This window comes from Physella acuta, unplaced genomic scaffold, assembly GCF_028476545.2.
Source record: "Physella acuta isolate Inbredline_101_S28 unplaced genomic scaffold, ASM2847654v3 ptg000476l, whole genome shotgun sequence".
Lineage (NCBI taxonomy): Eukaryota > Metazoa > Mollusca > Gastropoda > Physidae > Physella > Physella acuta.
This window is the reverse complement of record NW_026731995.1, coordinates 882,267-898,650: the sequence shown is the minus strand read 5'-3', so window position 1 is coordinate 898,650 and position 16,384 is coordinate 882,267. Positions and strand designations below refer to the sequence as shown.

Genomic DNA, 16,384 nt, shown 5'->3' with positions numbered 1-16,384 from the left:
AACATTTGGACATTGACCATAGCCTGAAAGATTGACAACATTTGGACATTGACCATAGCCTGAAAGATTGACAACATTTGGACATTGACCATAGCCTGAAAGATTGACAACATTTGGACATTGACCATAGCCTGAAAGATTGACAACATTTGGACATTGACCATAGCCTGAAAGATTGACAACATTTGGACATTGACCATAGCCTGAAAGATTGACAACATTTGGACATTGACCATAGCCTGAAAGATTGACAACATTTGGACATTGACCATAGCCTGAAAGATTGACAACATTTGGACATTGACCATAGCCTGAAAGATTGACAACATTTGGACATTGACCATAGCCTGAAAGATTGACAACATTTGGACATTGACCATAGCCTGAAAGATTGACAACATTTGGACATTGACCATAGCCTGAAAGATTGACAACATTTGGACATTGACCATAGCCTGAAAGATTGACAACATTTGGACATTGACCATAGCCTGAAAGATTGACAACATTTGGACATTGACCATAGCCTGAAAGATTGACAACATTTGGACATTGACCATAGCCTGAAAGATTGACAACATTTGGACATTGACCATAGCCTGAAAGATTGACAACATTTGGACATTGACCATAGCCTGAAAGATTGACAACATTTGGACATTGACCATAGCCTGAAAGATTGACAACATTTGGACATTGACCATAGCCTGAAAGATTGACAACATTTGGACATTGACCATAGCCTGAAAGATTGACAACATTTGGACATTGACCATAGCCTGAAAGATTGACAACATTTGGACATTGACCATAGCCTGAAAGATTGACAACATTTGGACATTGACCATAGCCTGAAAGATTGACAACATTTGGACATTGACCATAGCCTGAAAGATTGACAACATTTGGACATTGACCATAGCCTGAAAGATTGACAACATTTGGACATTGACCATAGCCTGAAAGATTGACAACATTTGGACATTGACCATAGCCTGAAAGATTGACAACATTTGGACATTGACCATAGCCTGAAAGATTGACAACATTTGGACATTGACCATAGCCTGAAAGATTGACAACATTTGGACATTGACCATAGCCTGAAAGATTGACAACATTTGGACATTGACCATAGCCTGAAAGATTGACAACATTTGGACATTGACCATAGCCTGAAAGATTGACAACATTTGGACATTGACCATAGCCTGAAAGATTGACAACATTTGGACATTGACCATAGCCTGAAAGATTGACAACATTTGGACATTGACCATAGCCTGAAAGATTGACAACATTTGGACATTGACCATAGCCTGAAAGATTGACAACATTTGGACATTGACCATAGCCTGAAAGATTGACAACATTTGGACATTGACTATAGCCTGAAAGATTGCCCAGTGACATATGCCCTTTTATATCAAACTTACCCCATATGCCCTGCTGTAGCACCACTAACTTACCCCATATGCCCTGTTGTAGCACCAAACTTACCCCATATGCCCTGTTGTAGCACCAAACTTACCCCATATGCCCTGTTGTAACTCTCCCCAGCCATGGCTGTCAGCTCGGTGTCCAAGATATCTCTGGCTTTGTCAATACACTGGGGAGATAAATAATGGGTTAGGGGAGGTAAATAATGGGTTAGGGGAGGTAAATAATGGGTTAGGGGAGATAAATAATGGGTTAGGGGAGATAAATAATGGGTTAGGGGAGAAAAATAATGGGTTAGGGGAGATAAATAATGGGTTAGGGGAGATAAATAATGGGTTAGGGGAGATAAATTATGGGTTAGGGGAGATAAGAATGGGTTAGGGGAGATAAAGAAGGGGTTAGGGGAGATAAAGAATGGGTTAGGGGAGATAAATTATGGGTTAGGGGAGATAAATAATGGGTTAGGGGAGATAAGAATGGGTTAGGGGAGATAAAGAATGGTTAGAGGAGATAAATAATGGGTTAGGGGAGATAAATAATGGGTTAGGGGAGGTAAATAATGGGTTAGGGGAGGTAAATAATGGGTTAGGGGAGATAAATTATGGGTTAGGGGAGATAAATAATGGGTTAGGGGAGAAAAATAATGGGTTAGGGGAGATAAATAATGGGTTAGGGGAGATAAATAATGGGTTAGGGGAGATAAATTATGGGTTAGGGGAGATAAGAATGGGTTAGGGGAGATAAAGAAGGGGTTAGGGGAGATAAAGAATGGGTTAGGGGAGATAAATTATGGGTTAGGGGAGATAAATAATGGGTTAGGGGAGATAAGAATGGGTTAGGGGAGATAAAGAATGGTTAGAGGAGATAAATAATGGGTTAGGGGAGATAAAGAATGGGTTAGGGGAGATAAATAATGGGTTAGGGGAGATAAATAATGGGTTAGGGGAGATAAATAATGGGTTAGGGGAGATAAAGAATGGGTTAGGGGAGATAAAGAATGGGTTAGGGGAGATAAATAAAGGGTTAGGGGAGATAAATAATGGGTTAGGGGAGATAATAGGGTTAGGGGAGATAAGAATGGGTTAGGGGAGATAAAGAATGGGTTAGGGGAGATAAATAATGGGTTAGGGGAGATAAATAATGGGTTAGGGGAGATAAGAATGGGTTAGGGGAGATAAAGAATGGTTAGGAGTGGTAATAATGGGGTAGGGGAGATAAATAATGGGATGGGGTAGGGGGAGATAAATAATGGGGTAGGGGGAGATAAAGAATGGGTATGGGGTAATAAATGGTGGGTTAAAGGAGGTATATAATGGGTAAGTAGAGGTAAATCACAAAAATGGTGGGTTAGGGGGAATAAATGGTGTGTTAGAAGAGGTAAATAATGTTTAGGGGAGGTAAATGGGTAAAGGGAGATAAATGATGGGTTTGGGAAAATAAATGGTATGTTAAGGAAGGTAACTGGTGGGTTAGGGGAGATAAATAGTGAGTTATGGGAGATAAATTGTGGGTTAGGGGTAAGTTGGATGGCAAAATATTAGATACACTTTTAAATTCTAAAATCCCTAAGAGCATACTTGCCTGCTGTGCTATTTGGTAGTTTTCACAATGTAGGGCGTAGACAGCCCTGAAGAAAGCTGCGTCGTGACTAGTGCGGGGGATCAAACACATGTACTGCTCCACACTGTCCCACTGCCCTACAGCACATCATGGGGAGAAACACACAATAATGTGGGGGGATACACAATAATGTGGGGGGACACAATAATGTGGGGGGACACAATAATGTGGGGGGGACACAATAATGTGGGGCACACACAATGATGTGGGGACACACAATAATTTGGGAACACACAATAATTTGGGGACACACAATAATTTAGGGACACACACAATAACGTCGGAACACCCACAACATTTTTTATTTACATTGATCAAACATCCCGTACTGTCTAACATTTTTTATACAGTGAAAATCCCCAGCTGTTGAGTGGATTAACGCAAGTGTTGAGTGGATTAATGCAAGTGTTGAGTGGATTAATGCAAGTGTTGAGTGGATTAATGCAAGTGTTGAGTGGATTAATGCAAGTGTTGAGTGGATTAATGCAAGGGTTGAGTGGATTAATGCAAGTGTTGAGTGGATTAATGCAAGTGTTGAGTGGATTAATGCAAGTGTTAAGTGGATTAATGCAAGTGTTGAGTGGATTAATGCAAGTGTTGAGTGGATTAATGCAAGTGTTGAGTGGATTAATGCAAGTGTTGAGTGGATGAATCCAAGTGTTGAGTGGATGAATGCAAGTGTTGAGTGGATTAATGCAAGTGTCGAGTGGATTAATGCAAGTGTCGAGTGGATTAATGCAAGTGTCGAGTGGATTAATGCAAGTGTCGAGTGGATTAATGCAAGTGTCGAGTGGATTAATGCAAGTGTTGAGTGGATTAATGCAAGTGTTGAGTGGATGAATGCAAGTGTCAAGTGGATTAATGCAAGTGTCGAGTGGATTAATGCAAGTGTTGAGTGGATTAATGCAAGTGTTGAGTGGATTAATGCAAGTGTTGAGTGGATTAATGCAAGTGTTGAGTGGATTAATGCAAGTGTTGAGTGGATTAATGCAAGTGTTGAGTGGATTAATGCAAGTGTCGAGTGGATTAATGCAAGTGTTGAGTGGATTAATGCAAGTGTTGAGTGGATTAATGCAAGTGTTGAGTGGATTAATGCAAGTGTTGAGTGGATGAATGCAAGTGTCGAGTGGATTAATGCAAGTGTTGAGTGGATTAACGTAAGTGTTGAGTGGATTAATGTAAGTGTTGAGTGGATTAATGCAAGTGTTGAGTGGATTAATGCAAGTGTTGAGTGGATTAATGCAAGTGTTGAGTGGATTAACGCAAGTGTTGAGTGGATTAACATAAGTGTTGAGTGGATTAATGCAAGTGTTGAGTGGATTAATGCAAGTGTTGAGTGGATTAATGCAAGTGTTGAGTGGATGAATGCAAGTGTCGAGTGGATTAATGCAAGTGTTGAGTGGATGAATGCAAGTGTTGAGTGGATTAATGCAAGTGTCGAGTGGATTAATGCAAGTGTCGAGTGGATTAATGCAAGTGTCGAGTGGATTAATGCAAGTGTCGAGTGGATTAATGCAAGTGTTGAGTGGATTAATGCAAGTGTTGAGTGGATTAATGCAAGTGTTGAGTGGATGAATGCAAGTGTCAAGTGGATTAATGCAAGTGTCGAGTGGATTAATGCAAGTGTTGAGTGGATTAATGCAAGTGTTGAGTGGATTAATGCAAGTGTTGAGTGGATTAATGCAAGTGTTGAGTGGATTAATGCAAGTGTTGAGTGGATTAATGCAAGTGTTGAGTGGATTAATGCAAGTGTCGAGTGGATTAATGCAAGTGTTGAGTGGATTAATGCAAGTGTTGAGTGGATTAATGCAAGTGTTGAGTGGATTAATGCAAGTGTTGAGTGGATTAATGCAAGTGTCGAGTGGATTAATGCAAGTGTCGAGTGGATTAATGCAAGTGTTGAGTGGATTAATGCAAGTGTTGAGTGGATTAATGCAAGTGTTGAGTGGATTAATGTAAGTGTTGAGTGGATTAATGCAAGTGTTGAGTGGATTAATGCAAGTGTTGAGTGGATTAATGCAAGTGTTGAGTGGATTAACGCAAGTGTTGAGTGGATTAACGTAAGTGTTGAGTGGATTAATGCAAGTGTTGAGTGGATTAATGCAAGTGTCGAGTGGATTAATGCAAGTGTCGAGTGGATTAATGCAAGTGTTGAGTGGATTAATGCAAGTGTTGAGTGGATTAATGCAAGTGTTGAGTGGATTAATGCAAGTGTTGAGTGGATTAATGCAAGTGTTGAGTGGATTAATGCAAGTGTTGAGTGGATTAATGCAAGTGTTGAGTGGATTAATGCAAGTGTTGAGTGGATTAATGCAAGTGTTGAGTGGATTAATGCAAGTGTTGAGTGGATTAATGCAAGTGTTGAGTGGATTAATGCAAGTGTTGAGTGGATTAATGCAAGTGTTGAGTGGATTAATGCAAGTGTTGAGTGGATTAATGCAAGTGTTGAGTGGATTAATGCAAGTGTTGAGTGGATTAATGCAAGTGTCGAGTGGATTAACGCAAGTGTTGAGTGGATTAATGCAAGTGTTGAGTGGATTAATGCAAGTGTTGAGTGGATTAATGCAAGTGTCGAGTGGATTAATGCAAGTGTTGAGTGGATTAATGCAAGAACTGACCAAGTCCCCAGGCAGCAACTGCGGCCAGTCTGGCCATCCCAGTCCTGATCTCATCAGATACCACCGGCCATCTCTCTAACGCTATCTGGTGCAGGCTCTGCCTGAAAGTGGAACACACACCAAATCTTTGCCTAGTGTCATGCTATAAAAACACATTTCTTTAGACCAAATCTTTATTCTGCCTAGTGTCATGCTATAAAAACACATTTCTTTAGACCAAATCTTTATCCTGCCTAGTGTGTGAAGTGTGTACCAGGTACACATCTGGTGTACAAAGTGTGTGAAGTGTGTACCAGGAACACATCTGGTGCACAAAGTGTGTACCAGGTACACATCTGGTGTACAAAGTGTGTGAAGTGTGTACCAGGAACACATCTGGTGCACAAAGTGTGTACCAGGTACACATCTGGTGTACAAAGTGTGTGAAGTGTGTACCAGGTACACATCTGGTGTACAAAGTGTGTGAAGTGTGTACCAGGTACACATCTGGTGTACAAAGTGTGTACCAGGTACACATCTGGTGTACAAAGTGTGTACCAGGTACACATCTGGTGTACAAAGTGTGTGAAGTGTGTACCAGGTACATATCTGGCGTACAAAGTGTGTGAAGTGTGTACCAGGTACACATCTGGTGTACAAAGTGTGTACCAGGTACACATCTGGTGTACAAAGTGTGTGAAGTGTGTACCAGGTACACATCTGGTGTACAAAGTGTGTGAAGTGTGTACCAGGTACACATCTGGTGTACAAAGTGTGTACCAGGTACACATCTGGTGTACAAAGTGTGTGAAGTGTGTACCAGGAACACATCTGGTGCACAAAGTGTGTACCAGGTACACATCTGGTGTACAAAGTGTGTGAAGTGTGTACCAGGAACACATCTGGTGCACAAAGTGTGTACCAGGTACACATCTGGTGTACAAAGTGTGTGAAGTGTGTACCAGGTACACATCTGGTGTACAAAGTGTGTGAAGTGTGTACCAGGTACACATCTGGTGTACAAAGTGTGTACCAGGTACACATCTGGTGTACAAAGTGTGTACCAGGAACACATCTGGTGTACAAAGTGTGTGAAGTGTGTACCAGGTACATATCTGGCGTACAAAGTGTGTGAAGTGTGTACCAGGTACACATCTGGTGTACAAAGTGTGTACCAGGTACACATCTGGTGTACAAAGTGTGTGAAGTGTGTACCAGGTACACATCTGGTGTACAAAGTGTGTGAAGTGTGTACCAGGTACATATCTGGCGTACAAAGTGTGTGAAGTGTGTACCAGGTACACATCTGGTGTACAAAGTGTGTACCAGGTACACATCTGGTGTACAAAGTGTGTACCAGGTACACATCTGGTGTACAAAATGTGTGAAATGTGTACCAGGTACACATCTGGTGTACAAAGTGTGTACCAGGTACACATCTGGTGTACAAAGTGTGTACCAGGTACACATCTGGTGTACAAAATGTGTGAAATGTGTACCAGGTACACATCTGGTGTACAAAGTGTGTACCAGGTACACATCTGGTGTACAAAGTGTGTGAAGTGTGTACCAGGTACACATCTGGTGTACAAAGTGTGTGAAGTGTGTACCAGGTACACATCTGGTGTACAAAGTGTGTACCAGGTACACATCTGGTGTACAAAGTGTGTACCAGGTACACATCTGGTGTACAAAGTGTGTGAAGTGTGTACCAGTCTCCCGTGGCCTCCAGACACCTCATCCTGGCCAGAGTCAGGTTGTCATCATCTTTGTTCTGCTCCTGTTTCCTGTTGTAGGCCTGGTAGGCTTTCTCCCACTCATGCAGCTTCTCGTACCAGCTCTCCTGTACTTTCTGGAGCAAACAATGGACATGGCTTTACATACACATCTAGACAAACGGCCATCTCCCTTCTCCAACATCTAGACAAACAAACATGCCTACCCCTGTCAGCCAAAAGTAGGATCAGTCATGCCTAAAAAGAGGAATTTGAAGCTAAAAAGAGGAACATACGCGCAGACGCTACTTTAGTTAGTCAAAAATAAAAATATTTAATTAAAAATTAGTCTAATGACACGAGTAGGCTTCTAGTCATATATATCTAGTCTCTAGGCAACATTTAAATACTGCTTAATGTCAGCTTACATTTTTTTAAAAAGTTAACCAGTAACCTGAGACCCCCTTCTAGATCTAGTATTAGATGATACTTGTAAATATTGTAAGTAAACTAGGAAACAGAAACGTGTGCCAAAGGGAGATAATCGCTTTTCCTGACACTTTTTTCAATTTACTTTATTACCTTTCTTTATTAATTATTTTTTTCAAAAAAGTCGGAACAAACTGAGTCCATTTCGGAATGGCGGAACAAATTACTTTTTTAGGTGAAAAAGCGGGACGGTTCAGATTTTGGCAGAACGGTAGGCATGTCTGGACAAATGTCCACCTCCCCCCCCCCCCCCCATCCATATTGCCCATTAGTGTCCTCTTTTTCTCTCTCTCTTGCCCCATACCTATGGTCATCCACCCCAACCCCCCACACACACCTAGGGTCGACACCCCCACTCCCACCCACCCACACCTAGGGTCACCACTCCCACCCACCCACACCTATGGTCACCTACCAGGTTGGCGTGGTTGTGTTTCATGGCGTACAACAAAACTCCTTTAGCTGCTTCTCTCTGCTGGAGCTTGTTGTTGATGCTGGAACACAAATACAGCTTACACAAATACAGCTTACACAAATACAGCTTACACAAATACAGCTTACACAAATACAACTTACACAAATACAACTTACACAAATACAGCTTACACAAATACAACTTACACAAATACAGCTTACACAAATACAACTGACACAAATACAACTTACACAAATACAACAACAACCGCAATTGAACAAATTATTCCATATGTTAAGCAAGAATCGTGTGTTAGGATGTGGCTATTAATAGCCTACTTACCTGATTAGGTTCTCCAGAATTTGTGTGTTGGGCCCCTTGTGGAACTCATCCTCCTTGTAATGAAGTGCCTTGGCATATGCCCTACACTTCATGGCTCTCTCTCCCAACAGGTGGCCATCTAGGGGCAATGGACCCTGGGCAGATGGTGGGCAGAAAGGACATTAAGACAACCATCACATGACATGACATTAAGACATCCACCCATCACATGACATTAAGACATCCACCCATCACATGACATGACATTAAGACATCCACCCATCACATGACATGACATTAAGACATCCACCCATCACATGACATTAAGACATCCACCCATCACATGACATGACATTAAGACATCCACCCATCACATGACATTAAGACATCCACCCATCACATGACATTAAGACATCCACCCATCACATGACATGACATTAAGACATCCACCCATCACATGACATGACATTAAGACATCCACCCATCACATGACATGACATTAAGACATCCACCCATCACATGACATGACATTAAGACATCCACCCATCACATGACATTAAGACATTCACCCATCACATGACATTAAGACATCCACCCATCACATGACATGACATTAAGACATCCACCCATCACTTGACATGACATTAAGACATCCACCCATCACATGACATGACATTAAGACGTCCACCCATCACATGACATGACATTAAGACATCCACCCATCACATGACATGACATTAAGACATCCACCCATCACATGACATTAAGACATTCACCCATCACATGACATTAAGACATCCACCCATCACATGACATGACATTAAGACATCCACCCATCACATGACATTAAGACATCCACCCATCACATGACATTAAGACATCCACCCATCACATGACATGACATTAAGACATCCACCCATCACATGACATTAAGACATCCACCCATCACATGACATTAAGACATCCACCCATCACATGACATTAAGACAACCACCCATCACATGACATTAAGACATCCACCCATCACATGACATTAAGACATTCACCCATCACATGACATTAAGACATCCACCCATCACATGACATTAAGACATCCACCCATCACATGACATGACATTAAGACATCCACCCATCATATCACATTAAGACATCCACCCATCACATGACATTAAGACATCCACCCATCACATGACATTAAGACATCCACCCATCACATGACATGACATTAAGACATCCACCCATCACATGACATTAAGACATCCACCCATCACATGACATGACATTAAGACATCCACCCATCACATGACATTAAGACATCCACCCATCACATGACATTAAGACATCCACCCATCACATGACATTAAGACATCCACCCATCACATGACATTAAGACATCCACCCATCACATCACATTAAGACATCCACCCATCACATCACATGACATTAAGACATCCACCCATCACATGACATTAAGACATCCACCCATCACATGACATTAAGACATCCACCCATCACATGACATTAAGACATCCACCCATCACATGACATTAAGACATCCACCCATCACATGACATTAAGACATCCACCCATCACATGACATTAAGACATCCACCCATCACATGACATGACATTAAGACATCCACCCATCACATGACATGACATTAAGACATCCACCCATCACATGACATGACATTAAGACATCCACCCATCACATGACATTAAGACATCCACCCATCACATGACATTAAGACATCCACCCATCACATGACATGACATTAAGACATCCACCCATCACATGACATGACATTAAGACATCCACCCATCACATGACATGACATTAAGACATCCACCCATCACATGACATGACATTAAGACATCCACCCATCACATGACATGACATTAAGACACCCACCCATCACATGACATTAAGACATCCACCCATCACATGACATTAAGACATCCACCCATCACATCACATGACATTAAGACATCCACCCATCACAAGACATTAAGACATCCACCCATCACATCACATGACATTAAGACATCCACCCATCACATGACATTAAGACATCCACCCATCACATCACATGACATTAAGACATCCACCCATCATATCACATTAAGACGTCCCAGATAACGACATGACATTCAGATGTCAGACCTTGTCACAATGCTCCATGAACTCAGCAAGATTGAGAAGAGTCTGCATGATCTCAGGAATTTCTTGCGAGGTCAAAGTTTTCTCCAGACTGGCAATGACCTCGTCTTGCTGGATCTCTGTCAGCTCAGTCCAGCAAGCCAGAAAAGCTGAGTTAAACAGATCCCTGGGGTCACAACAAATTTGGGGTCAGAACGAATTTGGGGTCAGAACAAATTTGGGGTCAGATCAAACTTGGGGTCAGAACAAATTTGGGGTCAGAACAAATTTGGGGTCAGAACAAATTTGGGGTCAGATCAAATTTGGGGTCAGATCAAATTTGGGGTCAGAACAAATTTGGGGTCAGAACAAATTTGGGGTCAGAACAAATTTGGGGTCAGATCAAATTTGGGGTCAGAACAAATTTGGGGTCAGATCAAATTTGGGGTCAGAACAAATTTGGGGTCAGATCAAATTTGGGGTCAGAACAAATTTGGGGTCAGATCAAATTTGGGGTCAGATCAAATTTGGGGTCAGAACAAATTTGGGGTCAGAACAAATTTGGGGTCAGATCAAATTTGGGGTCAGAACAAATTTGGGGTCAGATCAAACTTGGGGTCAGAACAAATTTGGGGTCAGATCAAATTTGGGGTCAGAACAAATTTGGGGTCAGAACAAATTTGGGGTCAGATCAAATTTGGGGTCAGAACAAATTTGGGGTCAGATCAAACTTGGGGTCAGATCAAATTTGGGGTCAGAAAAAACTTGGGGTCAGATCCAAATTGCAGTCATGTAAAAACTAGTACAAAATCTCTGGGTTAGAAATTATCCTTCTAAATTAACAAAAATAAATTTTGTAAACTTCAACTTTGAAATTAAATTTTGGAAATGTTTTGATCTCAAGAATTATTTGGCAGCATCAACTGGAGCAGTTTCTAAAGTTGACAAAAAAAGTAAAATGTCTGGACATCAAACCTGGCAAGTGGGTTGTACGTCTGTGCCAGGGCCAGGCAGGATCTGAGGGCAGGGGAGGGAGACTCCTTCAGCAGCTCAATGCTCAGCTTCCTCAGCCATTCCATCCAGTCTTCTTTAGACACACGACGTCCTGTCTCTAGAGCCTAACAAACAAAACATCCAGTCTACTTTAGACATCCTGTCTCTAGAGCCTAACAAACAAAACATCCAGTCTACTTTAGACGTCCTGTCTCTAGTGCCTAACAAACAAAACATCCAGTCTACTTTAGACGTCCTGTCTCTAGAGCCTAACAAACAAAACATCCAGTCTTCTTTAGACGTCCTGTCTCTAGTGCCTAACAAACAAAACATCCAGTCTACTTTAGACGTCCTGTCTCTAGAGCCTAACAAACAAAACATCCAGTCTACTTTAGACGTCCTGTCTCTAGAGCCTAACAAACAAAACATCCAGTCTACTTTAGACGTCCTGTCTCTAGAGCCTAACAAACAAAACATCCAGTCTACTTTAGACGTCCTGTCTCTAGTGCCTAACAAACAAAACATCCAGTCTACTTTAGACGTCCTGTCTCTAGAGCCTAACAAACAAAACATCCAGTCTTCTTTAGACGTCCTGTCTCTAGTGCCTAACAAACAAAACATCCAGTCTACTTTAGACGTCCTGTCTCTAGAGCCTAACAAACAAAACATCCAGTCTACTTTAGACATCCTGTCTCTAGAGACTAACAAAGAAAACATCCAGTCTACTTTAGACGTCCTGTCTCTAGAGCCTAACAAACAAAACATCCAGTCTACTTTAGACGTCCTGTCTCTAGTGCCTAACAAACAAAACATCCAGTCTACTTTAGACACATGACGTCCTGTCTCTAGAGCCTAACAAACAAAACATCCAGTCTACTTTAGACATCCTGTCTCTAGAGACTAACAAAGAAAACATCCAGTCTACTTTAGACGTCCTGTCTCTAGAGCCTAACAAACAAAACATCCAGTCTACTTTAGACACACGACATGTTTTATCTATATTTTATCCTGATTAAAGAAGTCTCATACCATTATCTTTCTCAAATTTTGACTGAGCTCTGTCAACACAGAGTATTTGAATTCATTTATAAAAACAAGTTTCCAAAAACTCATAATTACGCCTAATGTTCATTTTCCAACATTATTTTTTAAATGCAAAAGTGTGACGCTACATTATCTGACACTTCTCCTCTCTCAGGAGTGTGATGTAATTTATGGATGACACAGTAGTCAACCCCATCTTTATACAACTAAAGAGGTTGAGATGTGACCAAAATAAACTGACCCACTGAGATGTGACCAAAATAAACTGACCCACTTAGATGTGACCAAAATAAACTGACCCACTGAGATGTGACCAAAATAAACTGACCCACTGAGATGTGACCAAAATAAACTTACTCGCTTCATGGTCTCAAAGTTAACACTGAGTTTTTTAATGGCAGTGGTGTCTGGGGCGTTGTCAGACCTGTCCTTTCCTTTCTTCTTCAGCTGATCCTGGCGTTCCTTCTTCATCAGGATTGGGTCATCTTCTTCATCTGCGATTGTGGTACCCTGATGAGCATGCAAACACTTAATTAGTCCAATCAGTGAGCAGGTGCAGTTGCTTTCAAGTTTGACACTTAACTATTGGTGGAACAAGATTGAGCTCTCATTCTTTTTACACCAATAGAATTGGTGAACCACTCTAGTTAGCCAGATCCTTCAACCTACCTGGCTGTTGAATACCTGCCTGTCTGTGTTGACTACCTGCCTGTCCCTGTGTTGACTACCTGCCTGTCTGTGTGGACTACCTGCCTGTCCCTGTGTTGACTACCTGCCTGTCTGTGTGGACTACCTGCCTGTCCCTGTGTTGACTACCTGCCTGTCTGTGTTGACTACCTGCCTGTCCATGTGTTGACTACCTGCCTGTCCCTCTGTTGACTACCTGACTGTCCCTACTACCTGCCTGTGTTGACTACCTGCCTGTCCCTACTACCTGCCTGTCCCTACTACCTGCCTGTGTTGACTACCTGCCTGTCCCTGTGTTGACTACCTGCCTGTCCCTGTGTTGACTACCTGCCTGTCCCTGTTGACTAACTGCCTGTCCCTGTGTTGACTACCTGCCTGTCCCTGTGTTGACTACCTGCCTGTCCCTGTGTTGAGTACCTGCCTGTGTTGACTACCTGCCTGTCCCTGTGTTGACTACCTGCCTGTCCCTGTGTTGACTACCTGCCTGTCCCTGTGTTGACTACCTGCCTGTCCCTACTACCTGCCTGTGTTGACTACCTGCCTGTCCCTATTACCTGCCTGTGTTGACTACCTGCCTGTCTCTACTAACTGCCTGTCCCTGTGTTGACTACCTGCCTGTCCCTACTACCTGCCTTTGTTGACTACCTGCCTATCCCTACTACCTGCCTGTCCCTGTGTTGACTACCTGCCTGTCCCTACTACCTGCCTGTGTTGACTACCTGCCTGTCCCTGTGTTGACTACCTGCCTGTCCCTGTGTTGACTACCTGCCTGTCCCTACTACCTGCCTGTCCCTGTGTTGACTACCTGCCTGTCCCTACTACCTGCCTGTCCCTGTGTTGACTACCTGCCTGTCCCTGTGTTGACTACCTGCCTGTCCCTACTACCTGCCTGTCCCTACTACCTGCCTGTCCCTACTACCTGCCTGTCCCTGTGTTGACTACCTGCCTGTCCTTACTACCTGCCTGTCCCTGTTGACTACCTGCCTGTCCCTACTACCTGCCTGTCCCTGTGTTGACTACCTTTAGTATCCTGGTCATCAGGACATGGAAACGCTGGTGCTGTATCTTCTGACGATTCATCACTTTGGCCACCATGGGTATAAAGATGGTAAACTTGTAACTTAGCTGTATCACCATGGTGCACAGGGTGTCCATACACACTCCGTGGAGTGCAGGTGTCGTATCCATGGTCCGCACCAAAGGGTGAATAATACGAGATGCATAATCTGAGAGGTCCAAGGAATCAGTAAGACGATCTATGGTCTCCAGGGCACTCCTGTGGAGAGATCAAATATATCATTGACGGATAATAGGAGATCAAAGTAGATCATGGATGGATAATGGGAGATCAAATATATCATTGACAGATAATGGGAGATCAAATATATCATTGGCAGATAATGGGAGATCAAATATATCATTGGCAGATAATGGGAGATCAAATATATCATTGATGGATAATGGGAGATCAAAGTAGGTCATGGGTGGGGGTGGTGGATCAGATGAGACCTAAATGGTTTACCTGACAGACATTGGGTCACCTGACAGACAGACTTTGGTTCACCTGACAGACTTTGGTTCACCTGACAGACATTGGTTTACCTGACAGACATTGGTTCACCTGACAGATATTGGTTCACCTGACAGACATAGGTTCACCTGACAGACAGACATTGGTTCACCTGACAGACAGACATTGGTTCACCTGACAGACATTGGTTCACCTGACAGACATTGGTTCACCTGACAGACATTGGTTCACCTGACAGACATTGGTTCACCTGACAGACATTGGTTCACCTGACAGACAGACATTGGTTCACCTGACAGACAGACATTGGTTCACCTGACAGACAGACATTGGTTTACCTGACAGACAGACATTGATTCACCTAACAGACAGACATTGGTTCACCTGACAGACATTGGTTCACCTGACAGACAGACATTGGTTCACCTGACAGACAGACATTGGTTCACCTGACAGACAGACATTGGTTCACCTGACAGACATTGGTTCACCTGACAGACAGACATTGGTTCACCTGACAGACATTGGTTCACCTGACAGACAGACATTGGTTCACCTGACAGACAGACATTGGTTCACCTGACAGACAGACATTGGTTCACCTGACAGACAGACATTGGTTCACCTGACAGACAGACATTGATTCACCTGACTGACAGACATTGATTCACCTGACTGACCGACATTGGTTCACCTGACAGAAAGACATTGGTTCACCTGACAGACAGACATTGGTTCACCTGACAGACAGACATTGGTTCACCTGACAGACATTGGTTCACCTGACAGGTGAGGCGCCACTCATCAGTCAGTGGTGCCACTCAAAAAATAGTCCTGTTCTTCAAATGTTAAACAAAAGTAGACATGTTCTACAAAAGTAGACATGTTCTACAAAAGTAGACATGTTCTACAAAAGTAGACATGTTCTACAAAAGTAGACATGTTCTACAAAAGTAGACATGTTCTACAAATAAGAAAACTAACCTCCTGACATGAATAGGATTATCTGGATTATCAAAGAGCTTAACAACAGGTGGCAGCAACAGGTGCAAGTAGTCGTCCAAATTTCCGTCAAAAAGTTCCAGAGCTTTCAACAGCTGGGATAAACAAACAATTTTTTTTTAGACGGCTTTTATCTATGGTGAAACAACTATTGTGAGCAGTGAACCCATTAATTGACACAACTATTGTGGGCAGTGAACCCATTAATTGCCACAACTATTGTGGGCAGTGAACCCATTAATTGCCACAACTATTGTGAGCAGGGAACCCATTAATTGACACAACTATTGTGGGCAGTGAACCCATTAATTGCCACAACTATTGTGAGCAGGGAACCCATTAATTGACACAACTATTGTGGGCAGTGAACCCATTAATTGCCACAACTAT

General features: G+C 42.5%; 1 protein-coding gene across 1 annotated transcript in view; it reads right to left on the bottom strand.

The window, feature by feature from the left end:
- Positions 1-16,384, bottom strand: part of LOC131944006 (serine/threonine-protein kinase mTOR) — an 88,180-nt gene that overhangs the window by 27,750 nt on the left and 44,046 nt on the right. The window contains exons 25-35 of the mRNA XM_059304442.1: positions 15,977-16,089; positions 14,482-14,737; positions 13,132-13,284; positions 11,713-11,855; positions 10,762-10,924; positions 8,619-8,752; positions 8,277-8,355; positions 7,370-7,509; positions 5,679-5,779; positions 3,022-3,137; positions 1,532-1,609 (exon numbers count right to left, since the gene is read on the bottom strand). Of these exons, the coding sequence (XP_059160425.1) occupies positions 1,532-1,609; positions 3,022-3,137; positions 5,679-5,779; positions 7,370-7,509; positions 8,277-8,355; positions 8,619-8,752; positions 10,762-10,924; positions 11,713-11,855; positions 13,132-13,284; positions 14,482-14,737; positions 15,977-16,089 (1,476 nt within the window). The remainder of the gene's footprint in view (positions 1-1,531; positions 1,610-3,021; positions 3,138-5,678; positions 5,780-7,369; positions 7,510-8,276; positions 8,356-8,618; positions 8,753-10,761; positions 10,925-11,712; positions 11,856-13,131; positions 13,285-14,481; positions 14,738-15,976; positions 16,090-16,384) is intronic.